This window comes from Budorcas taxicolor, chromosome 25, assembly GCF_023091745.1.
Source record: "Budorcas taxicolor isolate Tak-1 chromosome 25, Takin1.1, whole genome shotgun sequence".
Lineage (NCBI taxonomy): Eukaryota > Metazoa > Chordata > Mammalia > Artiodactyla > Bovidae > Budorcas > Budorcas taxicolor.
The window spans coordinates 42863482-42875499 of record NC_068934.1 but is presented as its reverse complement, the minus strand read 5'-3'; the positions used below and the strand labels follow the sequence as shown (position 1 = coordinate 42875499).

The 12018-nt window shown below is 40.0% G+C and overlaps 1 protein-coding gene across 1 annotated transcript in view; it reads right to left on the bottom strand.

The window, feature by feature from the left end:
• Positions 1 to 251: 251 nt before the first annotated feature.
• Positions 252 to 12018, bottom strand: part of RTN3 (reticulon 3) — a 59365-nt gene continuing 47598 nt past the window's right edge. Inside the window, exons 2-7 of the mRNA XM_052661650.1 lie at positions 7460 to 7667; positions 5423 to 5561; positions 4781 to 4850; positions 4279 to 4325; positions 3434 to 3492; positions 252 to 2370 (exon numbers count right to left, since the gene is read on the bottom strand). Of these exons, the coding sequence (XP_052517610.1) occupies positions 2325 to 2370; positions 3434 to 3492; positions 4279 to 4325; positions 4781 to 4850; positions 5423 to 5561; positions 7460 to 7667 (569 nt within the window). The 3' untranslated portion in view covers positions 252 to 2324. The remainder of the gene's footprint in view (positions 2371 to 3433; positions 3493 to 4278; positions 4326 to 4780; positions 4851 to 5422; positions 5562 to 7459; positions 7668 to 12018) is intronic.

Genomic DNA, 12018 nt, shown 5'->3' with positions numbered 1-12018 from the left:
CTCTTAAGAGGGTCTCTTATTTTCTTTCAGAAACCAAATGCACAGCTTTGTTCTACTATGGAAATTCTGCAATCTTGGAAAGCATTACTAGTATCAAGTATTAGTCACTTTTTAAAGCCTCAAAAGTGGAATGGGGATGGGGGCCAGTGGAAGCCTTGTTTGGTTCTTACTTTACCCAAACTGTGTATAAAGAATAAAGTTAGCAGAATGACAGCACACACTGTTCTTTTTTCTTCTTTTTTATTAATACCACATCAATTTGCATTTTACAGGAACCAAGATTCAAGCTCCTTAAGTGCTACTGTACTTTTATGTTGCACGGACATACACGCACACAGTTCCATTAGTAATTTTTCACCTATAGATTTTTCTTAAAAAAAAAAAAAATTCCTGTGTGGCACAAAGATCTGTCCAATCAATCTGAACACAGCAGTGACAAAACAAAAGCTAGGTGTGGAGGCTTCCAGTGCAGGGAAAGGTCCTTTGGAGGGGAAGCCCAAAAAGACAATCAGTGCACTGACTTCCTGGGAGGGCAAAGGAGTGGAGATGGAGAGTGCATTTCCTACCATGACATGAAATGAGTTAAAGCATTCAAAAGGAAAGGGGGCTAAGAAAATAAGAGTGGAGTAAGGCAAGGTACCTTTTACCCATCTAAATTCCTAAGTAATTTCCTCAACAAAGTAGAAAGAAAAGGTCCTTCCACTACCTTCTACAGAGCTGCACTGCTTTGGGACCGTCAAAGATTATAGCCCTTACTTTAAAGTCACCAGTGCATATTCCGTCTGGATTATCACAACTGTCAGTTACAACCTGAAAGAATTCACAGATGATTTTCTTTCAAGTTTACTGAATTTTCATGTTGGAAGGGGAGGAAAACGTTAAGTGGGAATCAAAGATTCCCAAATGCCCTCCATCCGATATCAGCGTGAACTGTTTTGTTGTCTTAATTGCGCATGGAGCCCGCCAACACAATCTGGCCCTGCCTGGTCACCCTTACCTAAAGCTTCTTAGAAAACACTCTCAAAAGGAGGACCCTGCGCCATGGTGGTACAGGTGCTGAGACAGCTTAAGTGCCTGAAAATGGAAGGAATCCTCAAACCACACATGCCCAATAAGCTAGCCTCTAAGTTAAAACACCTGAACCGCAAAATGCACCTCCCTACACTCATCTGTGGTGTCTCAACCACAGATACAGTCTCCTCGCAAGCCAGCTCAGCTTTGGTCCTCAGGGTAAAATGATGAGCACAGGTTAAAGATGGAGTGTGCAGGGAAAAGAGAAAAAGGCCTTTGTGTTTCTGTACTTCACCTCTTGAGAATGTTTCCCCGCCACGGACTGAGACAGGATTACAATAACTCAATAACGGAGGAGCCCACATGCAGATTAATTTTTTTTTTTCTCTAACAAGGTTACAGCAGTGTACAGCAGTTACAGACATTTATTTTATAATAAGAAAAGTACAACCGTATTTATTGAACTTGAGGGTAGGAAAGAGGGAGGAAAGCACATTCAGGAATAAGCTCTCCAACTACAGCTCAGAACTGGTGTCCAGAAGAAACAACACAGACACCACCGTCCCCCATGCGGAGCCTTTCCTTCCTAAGGATGCGCGGGAGTCACAGTAGTGGTCCTGTGCACTCCTCTGTCCGACCTTCCATCTCCATTCTTGGTTATCAGATGGTATTCTGGGAATCAGGAGTCATCACTATCAACTATAAGTTATTCACAGAGTTGAAAGTTATATCATTAAATGAAGAAGAGGAAAATTAGGAGTAGCTGCTCACGTTGTGGGGCAGGAAGATGGGATCAGAGGACCGGAAAACAAAACAACAATGAACAAGGGAAGGAATCCCATTCTTGTCCCCAGATAATTTCTTCATAAGTTAATCATTATTTCTTAACTTAAAATAAGGGCAAAACTATGATGGGAAGCTATAGAAGACTGACTAGTCCTTGAAATTTGGATAAAAGAACCCAAGAGATGTTTTTATTTTTCATTTTCTCCTTTACCTCCAATTTTCCCCCTCCTTTCAAGTTACAGGTAAAAGCTCCACCATCATTAAGGTACTGATTTATCCTATTAATTTGACTCTTTCTTTATTCTTTTGGGTCTTCTAAGATATCAGTTCTTTTTTAAGTCCAACAATTCTTGTGCTTGATACTGAGGATAGAGGGAAAGGAGAGGAGAAAACACCAAATTAAAAAATAAAAAGCTTGGAATGCAGGCTCAAGCTGACACTGAGCATGTTCCTTCATGGTACAAGTAACAACGTTATAACTATTAAATGGTGTTTTAGTAACTGTTGCGTTTCTGGTTTCCATGTACTTATTCTGCCTTTTTTTTTGCGATTCCAGGGAGTTTTGCTTGGATCCTGTTGGGAAAAGGAAAGAAAAAAGTGAAAATACAGACATTAGTTCTAGATTTTTGTTTTAACACTGATCCTAGAAGACAGCTCTTGAACTTACTGGTGTCATGTGAACAACACTCCTATTTTCACTGGGCTTCCTCTAGATGAAGAGGCAGGGGCTGAGTCTGGCCTGGGATGAGCTGAAGAGAACCCCCAAGATCCACCCCCTCCCTGCCGCTGAGCCTGCTGCCTGTCCTCTTTTGCTGCCCAAACCTCCTGGCTCCCTTCACTGGGGATGACAGAGAATGAGGTATATGTAAGCACACTGCCTGCTGGCTGTGCTCTATAGGAATAAGCAACAACCATATACAAATCTGTGTGAACTGCCCTTGCCGGGCTTTAGCTCCAGTGTCTACCTAAGAAAGCAAAAAAGTAGGTAAAGATCCTGCATTAAGTCTGGGCTGTCTGGATATAGATAAGGTTTTCTCATATCAAAGCTAGAAAAAGCACTGAAATCTGGGGTGTGAAAGGTGCAGGGCGGGCACAAAGAGAATTTAACTGCTGTGATGCTTTGTTTCTTAAAAGAGTATCTGAAGAAAATATGGAAAAATATTAACTTACAGTTCCTTGATATAGGGAGTCATAAAAATTCTACCAATATTTTATTATTTGATTTAAATATGAAACTGATTAAAACAGAAGGATATATAGTCTTAGAAAAGAGGTAGTTTTGAGCTTTAATATATTTACTACAACTTTTATTTCTGAAAAGGGAAGGAAGAGTTTGGCTTAATATTGATATTTGTGAAACTAAATGGTGAGTAGACAACCACAAACATTTAAAAAACAGTTCAAAAAGGCAGAGTGGTCCTAACTCTGTTGGTCCTTTTCAGTTTAAGATACAAAGAATGCTTTACAAAAGAGCAGATGAAATTATTTCTAGTAAAATGAAACCATTAACCAAGCTTTTCCTTTTCCCCAGGATAAAATTACTTTTTTTGGCATTAGCATTTTACACAGGAGACTAAAAATAATTGGGGGAAAAAAGCTCATGTCATGATGAAATGGGGAACCTAAGTGTACTCACTTTTCAACAATCGACTTGGTCTGATCACGGGCAATGCCAACATAGTGATCAATCTGGGTCTTTAAGAAAGAAAAGTCATTCAGTTGTGGCAACACACAGATTAACAATTTTCCCGAAGGTAAGATTCTTTAGCCTAGTTTAACCATAATTTTATCAATACCAGAAACTGTGTGTCTAATCTACATTCAGTAAACACAAATATGTTCTGACTCCTGGTGAGACTAATTCATTTAATACCAAAAAGCCATGAAAATCAAGTCAGATGATGGACGACAATCTATCAAGAATAACTTCATAGCATCCAGTGCACTCGGTATAAGCCACTCTACAGTGCAGACATCTATTCACACTGATGGATTCCCACAACTCCTTTAATAGTTTGTTTCTTCTCAGATACCAGCTCTTATTTGAGCATTTTTTTCAACTTTTTTTTGGGAACAGATCCATCTGATAAAACTCAAAAGACATACAGCATGGTAACACAGTAAATTCCCTTTCTACCCTTATCTCTTCTAGACATTCAGTTTCGCTTCTTAGAGGAAACCAGTTACCAGTTTCTTGTAGGAACTTGACTTGTAAAATTAAGACTGTAAAAATGGCTAGGAAAAGATTGCTGTGAACTTTCAATGCCTAAAAAATGCACTAGGGACTTCCTTGGTGGTCAAGTGGCTAAGACTCCATGCTCCCAATGCAGGGGGCCCGGGTTCAATCTCTGTTCAGGTAACTAGATCCCACGTGCTGCAACTAAAGATCTGATGTAGCCAAATAAATAAAGAAATAAAAAAAGAACTAAAATTAGTCATACATTAACTGGCATATCTGACTCAAAACAGACAAATGCTTACCTTGTACTTCTCATAGACAATTGGAACGCTGAAAACGAGTAGTTCAGCTGTAAGAAAGAATCATAAGACATGGCAAGTGTCAATGGAGACAGTCACAAAGTCTGAGTAACAGGGATATTTTCCCTCATGAAATACAGGGAAACACAGAACTTCACCAGTATGAGAAATCCTGGCCAGAGCTCTCAACTAAGGACCGTTAGATACAGGTATATAGTCTTCCCTCTTGTACCACTAATAATTTCCAAATTATGAAGATCCTCATATTTAAACCAAATCTCGACAACTCTCCTGTATTTCTAGTTGTCTGGATGTTTCTTTATGGGTGGGACCATTTAATAAACCTGTGCCCACAAACACAGGTTCCTCCAGTACCTAGACAAGGCCTTTATGGATGTTGAAGGCTGGGCCAGTGTGAAAGGACTGGAGCCACGCTGAGCTCTCTCTGCTCTTACTCTTACCAATTACTTCATAGAGCCTGAAGACATTTTCCTTGCCACCTTACCAAGAATCAGAAGGGTGATCCCATTGAAAACGGCACCAACATAGGTCATCAGCCACATGAAGACAGCAAGCTGTGAAGGCCAACATCAGGGGGTTAAGCAGGAATAATCATGATGCAGAATTCAGGTTGGGCTGTGCTTGGTCACTCAGCTGTGTCTGACTCTTTGCGACCCCATGGACTGTAGCCCACCAGGCTCCTCTCTCCAGGCAAGAATACTGGAGTGGGTTGCCATGCCTTCCACCAGCGGATCTTACAAAATTCAGGTTATTTGATGTTATTTTTTTCTAGCTAAGTCCTCATAAATTCAGTGATGTATGCCATTAATAATTTCAACATGGTTACCTCATTTCTATTATACATTTGAGGGTGCATAAGAGAACTCAGTGGTTCTCTCAGAAGAACCAAACAGACTGTAACTGCATTTCTATCAATTACATACATTATCCTTATTCTGATGTTAGTTCTCCTGACGCAGAAAGTACCTTCTTTACTAACCCCTACTTCCATTTTTGTAGATTGATTGAGACAAGCATACATTTTGCTTTTGTCTGATAAAACCTTATTTACTGCCTTTCCTCTGAATTATAACTCAGTTCCTGGTCTTCCTCAGCCTCACCACCAAAAGCTGCAGAGGCAACTAACCTTTAAGGAGTCAACTAGATCCTCCACCAGAAAGAGACGAATGATGAGTTTCAGGGCCCTGTTGATGTGCACCATGGCAGCGTTCACGTAGTTATGGAAAGCTTCTGAGGACAGAGTGATGTCGACATCCAGGTAGGCTCTTCCAGAAGAAGAAACAACAGTCACACATCTGACATGGCAGGAGACGATCTCTTTCTGTTAGCACAGAAGTTCTTCAGAGGGTGAACTCCCCTGAAGGGTGTGTGAAATCTGCAGAGGCAGATTTTGCTAACATGGGGTGGGGTGGGGGGAACATGACTGCCATTTGGTAGGTAGAGGCAAAACTGCCCTATGTCCGCAGTGTGGGACAGTCATGTACAATAAAGAACTGCCCAATGTCCTTTTACTGTCTCATAGGATATTCATGAAGGTGAACCTCTTTATAATTATCAAGAGCCCAGAACATATAAAAACAAAGTATTTTCCCCACAATTTTGACATATCCCGAATTGTCTAAAACTGTACTTTGTTTATACTGAAACCTTAAGATTTTTTTTTTTTGCCATTTTGGAAAATCACATCTGTAAGGGAGATTATAAATGTACATGCAAGTATCTGATCTCAAGTATTTTTAGTTTCTTTTTTGGTGTAGTTATTTCTAAGAAATTAAAATATTGACTGAAATGCTAGTTGTTTTATTGTCAATGACTTTCTATTTTATCACTCCTTATAATTATGATGTTTTAAAAATTGTTTACCAGTAATATTATCTATGAATTTCATTTCAAAATGATAAAGGAGGCATTATAAAATATTTGTTAAAAAAACACAAAGACCTGCGTTCTGTTCCCAGGATGCATTATAGAACTGAGATGTAACCACCTGCTCATAATCTGTTCATTCACTCAGCACTTACTGGTGCCCATGAGTACCAGACCCTCCACTAGGTATAGGGATATCAGAAAAATAAAACTGCTTCTGTCTCAAACAGCCTACAGTCTTGCAGGAAAAGTCAGAAGAGTAATAGGCATGTTTTTCTTTCCGGTTTATTAAGGAAATATGTACTATCAAACACAAAAGTTATAAAAATTAGATGCTGTAATTAATACAATCTAGCAAAACACGTTTTATAAATATGTAACAGCATCATGTGAAAGGAGGAAAAAAAAGACTTCTACATTGCAGCTTGTGGCAAAACAGTAAAATTTATCCACTCAATCAATCAACAACTACTGATTTGTTAAAACCAATTTGCAAGTAACTTTTAAAATGCCACATATAGCTTAAATTATTCCTTCTATTTTCACCAGGAGAAAATACAAGGACCAAAGCTGCAGTCAGACACCTATTCTGTCATAGTTCTGAGAGATCACAGAAATACTTCTTTTTCCACGAGCAGGGGTTTTAAAAACCTGCTATTTGAAAATAATAAAATACTGCCATTTGTTGATGTTAAAATTTTTTTACAGGCCAAGACTTTCAAGAGGAAAGGAGTGAGGAAAACATTTGTTAAATCATAGCACAGTTGGAAAAGCTAGCAACTGGATTCTACAAATGCATGACCTACTGACTTCATCACGACTTGCCGCTGGTATTAAGGCAACTAAAGGAGAGATAGGAAGGAAATCAGTAATAAAACCAAGAATATACACACCGAGTTCTTATACTGCCAAGAATGCATTCTCAACAACAACATTCCAAGGCTGTTTTTTTTCTTTTTTTTTCAAGTCTGTTTTAAGTATTAACTATGTGGGGCTTAAACATGCACCTGGGACCCCATTTAACTGAGTGCTGTCCAGACGCTCTGCTTTCTCTACAGGATGACCCTGCCCAGGAATTCAGACAGTCCTTTTAGGTGACCCTCTAGTTTGTCAAAAAAGTTCCTGGCTCCTAACTTGGTCACTTCATAAAGTAGTCTCAAGTTGATGTTTCACGCCACTGATTAGCTGCATTAGGCCCTATAATTCCTGATTTCTAATCAGGTCTGATTTGGATCTGACCAGCCTCTGCAAACCCTTCCCTAAGTTGTAGAGCATTACTAATGATGCTTCAACTCACTTGAATGGATGGCCTTCTTCTGATTTCTGTACAGCTTGGATGACAGACTTGTAGACCCTGAAGCTGATGGTGACAGACAGAAGGGCCAGGATGAGGTAAGAAACCACACTGATGACACTGAAAGCGGCCAGGGACAGCAGCACGATCAGTGTGGTGCCAAAGACAAAGCCAGTCTTCTTCACATCTCGCCAGAAAATCAAGTCGTGCACTGCCAACAGAAAAGGGAGCGTAAGTTAGACGACCTCTCACGAGTCACAAGGCCGGGACTGTCCGCTCTGTGTTCTGCACACCTGACAAGCCTTACACTAGCGTGCGGTCACAGGTGCACCCTCCTCAAGACAGTAAATAAAAACCAAGGAGAATCCAATTACATCAGGGATGATTCACACTGCCAAAGGTTTTTCTGGTTTCTGGATAGGTTTATAGAAACTTAGTTTTTAGTCATAGCTACTCAAGTTCAATGAAATAAAGTGTCATTTACTTTAAATGTTTCAGTAGAGCAACTGTGGGAAAAGCTTGAAAACTGTTGACTAAATTAAGCAAACCAGGCTTAGTTGAGCCAACAGACTATAAAACCAAAGGTAACTTGACATATGGACCTTAGGAAGCCTCACTATGAACACAGCTAGTGGAGGTGATGCAATTCTAGCTGAGCTATTTCCAATCCTTTCAAAGATGGATGCTGTTGAAATGCTGCACTCAGTATGCCAGCAAATTTGGAAAACTCAGCAATGGACTCAGGGCTGGCAAAGGTCAGTTTTCATTCCAATCCCAAAGAATGCTCAAACTACTGCACAAGTGCACTCATCTCACATGCTAGCAAAGTAATGCTCAAAATTCTCCAAGCCAGGCTTCAACAGTATGTGAACCAAGAACTTCCAGATGTTCAAGCTGGATTTAGAAAAGGCAGAGGAACCAAAGATCAAATTGCCAACATCCGTCAGATCACAGAAAAATCAACAGAATTCCAGAAAAACATCTATTTCTGCTTCACTGACTGTGCTAAAGCCTTTAACTGTGTGCATCACCACAAACTGTGGAAAATTCTTAAAGAGATGGGAATACCAGACCCCCTACCTGCCTCCTGAGAAACCTGTATGCAGGTCAAGAATCAACAGTCAGAACCAGACAGGGAACAATGGACTGGTTTCAAATTGAGAAAGGAGTACATCAAGGCTGTATATTGTCACCTTGCTTATTTAACTTATATGCAGAGTACCTCATGCAAAACGCCGGCTGGAGGAAGCACAAGCTGGAACGAAGACTGCCATGAGAAATGTCAATAACCTCAGATATGCAGATAACACCACCCTTATGGCAGAAAGTGAAGAGGAACTCAACAGCCTCTTGATGAAGGTGAAAGAGGAGAGTGAAAAAGCAGGCTTAAAACTCAACGTTAAAACGTTAAAAGAACTAAGATCATGGCATCTGGTCCCATCACTACATGGCAAATAGATGGGGAAACAATGAAAACAGTGACAGACTTTATTTTCTTGGGCTTCAAAATCACTGCAGATGTCGACTGCAGTCATGAAATGAAAAGACACTTGCTCCTTGGAAGAAAAGCTATGACAAACTTAGATAGTGTATTAAAAAGCAGAGACATTATTTTGCTGACAAAGGTCCGTCTAGTCAAAGCTATGGTTTTTCCAGTTGTCATGTATGGATGTGAGAGCTGGACCATAAAGAAGGCTGAATGCCGAAGAATTGATGCTTTGGAACTGTGGTGTTGGAGAAGACTCTTGAGAGTCTCTGGGACTGCAAGGAGTTCAAACCAGTCAGTCCTAAAGGAAATCAATTCTAAATATTCATTGGAAAGACAAGCTGAAGCGAGAAGAAAATGGACTAGGATGGGGCAAGAGCACAGGCAGAGAGACTCCCTAGGCACAAAGGTTATATGGCAGTTTTTTGTTTGACTTCTTTAAGTCTGAAATATTTGAAAGAAAGAAAAGCTTAGAGGATAAGGCTGAGGCCTAGACAGAAAAAGACCCTGATGCATCAGAGAAGGGAAAGGCATAAAAATGCTAGCCTAAATGCAAATCTACTTTGGTGCAAATTAGAAAAAGCCTCCCTTTCTCATGAAAACTGTGACAATAAATAGTCAAATCTACAATGATAAGCACTGTCAAACCTACAATGGGCTTCTCTGATGAAAATGGACTGGGATGGGGCAAGAGTACAGGCAGAGACTCCCTAGGAGGCTAACACAAGGGTTCAAGTCAGAGATGATGGGCATTTAGATTAGGTCAGGATGGAGCGGAGTGGAAACGCAGACTATATTTTGGAGGCAGGACAGTCAGAACTTGATGATGAACTGATGTGGGAGGTGACAGAGGGAAATAAACATGGATGAGACCTAGTTTTGGGGCCTGAGCAAATAGATCGATGTGGTGTCATTTACTGAGATGAGAAAAAGCAGAGTAGAGAGCATGTTAGTTCTGGATGGATGTCTGGAGATATACACAGAGAAGGTGGTCAGATCTACCAGTATGGAGCACACAGGACAAGTCTGAGCTGGAGATGCACATAGGGAAACCACCAGCATACAAATAATATTAAAAGTCGTGAAAATGGATAAGGTTACCTAGTTTACAGGGAAGAAGGCCCAGGCTTAATTCTGAGGTGCTCCAATATTTAGTAGCTGAGTAAAAGTAGAGGAGCTGGAGAAAGGATACAGAGGAAATAACCAAGGAAGTGGGGATAACTAGGAGTATGGAGTCACAGAAGCTGACAAAGGAGTGCTTCGTGGAGAAGGGTGTGGAAACTGGCTAACTGTGCTGAGGCTGAAAAAGAGAAAAAGTCACCTTGGACTTAGCAATATGGAGATCGTTGGTGTCTGATCAGAGCAGTTCAGTGAATAGCTGGAGGGGGCTGAAGAGGAATTACTGGTGAGACAGGGAGGCAGTGTGAGAGGAAACGCTTAAGAAGTGTGGGTATGAAAGGGAGTATAACATCTGGAACCAAGGGTCTTCAAAGATGCAAACACTAAAGCATGCTTATATGCTCTGATCCCTGGGTCGGGAGAATCCCCTGGAGAAGGGAATGGCAACCCACTCCAGCACACCAAAAGAAAAAGAACAAAAGGATAAACTGGACTATATCAAAATTAAAAACCTTTGTGTTATAAACAGTACCAAGAAAATGACGAGAAAACTCATAGAATAAGAGAACATATTTTCAAATTATTTATCTAATAGGGTTAATTGAATTATAACTCAATAATAAAAAGAACAGCTTAAATGAAAACAAGTTAAAAAAATGAGAAAGGATCGAAACAGACATTTCTCCAAAGATATACAAATGGCCAATAAGTATATAAAAGAGGCTTAACATCATTAGTCATTAGTGAAATGTAAATCAAAACCACGATGAGCCCACTAAATTGGCTATAATAAAAAATATAATAACAAATATTGGCAAGGATGCGGAGAAACCTCATGCATTCCCAGTGGGAATGAAAAATGTTGCAATTGCATTGGAAAACAATTTGGCAGTTCCTCAGAAAGTTAAACATAGAATTATTGTATGATCCAGGAATTCTACTCTTAAGCAAATATGCAAGAGAAATAAAAACATACAACACAAAAATTTATGTACACCAGTGTTCACAGAAGCATTATTCATAACATGGAAAATGTAGAAACAATCTAAACATCCATCAGCTGGTGAATGGACAAATGAAACGAGCATATCCATACAATGCAATTATTATTTGGCCGCAAAAAGGAATGAAGTTCCAATACTACATATTATAACATAGATAAAATGTGAAAACATTATGCCAGCTGTAACACATCAATTATAAAATCCCACATATTATATGATTATGTTTTATATAAAACATCTGCAACTCTATAGAGAGAGGAAGTAAATGAGTGGTGGTTTAGGGCTGTGGTGATGAAGTTATGACCAACCTAGACAGCATATTAAAAAGCAGAGACATTACTTTGCCAACAAAGGTCCATCTAGTCAAAACTATAGTTTTTCCAGTAGTCATGTACAGACGTAAGAGTTGGACTATAAAGAAAGCTGAGTGCCAAGGAACTGATGCTTTTGAACTGTGGTGTTGGAGAAGACTCTTGAGAGTGCCTTGGACTGCAAGGAGATCCAACCAGTCCATCCTAAAGGAAATCAGTCCTGAATATTCATTAGAAGGACAGATGCTGAAGCTGAAACTCCAGTACTTTGGCCACATGATGTGAAGAGCTGACTCATTTGAAAAGACCCTGATGCTGGGAAAGATGAAGGCGGGAGGACAAGGGGACAACAGAGGATGCGATGGTTAGATGGCATCACTGACTCAATGGACATGAGTTTAAGTAAACTCCGGGAGTTGGTAATGGACAGGGAGGCCTGGCGTGCTGCAGTCCATGGGGTCGCAAAGAGTCGGACACGACTGAGCGACTGAGCTGAACTGGTGCTGATTAGAAATGGGAAATGACTGCTAATGGGTATGGGGTTTCTTTTCAGTGGGGGAATGAAAATATTCTAAAATTGGATAGTGGTGATGAAAAAATCATTTAGTTGTAAACCTTAATGGATGAATTGTATAGTATATG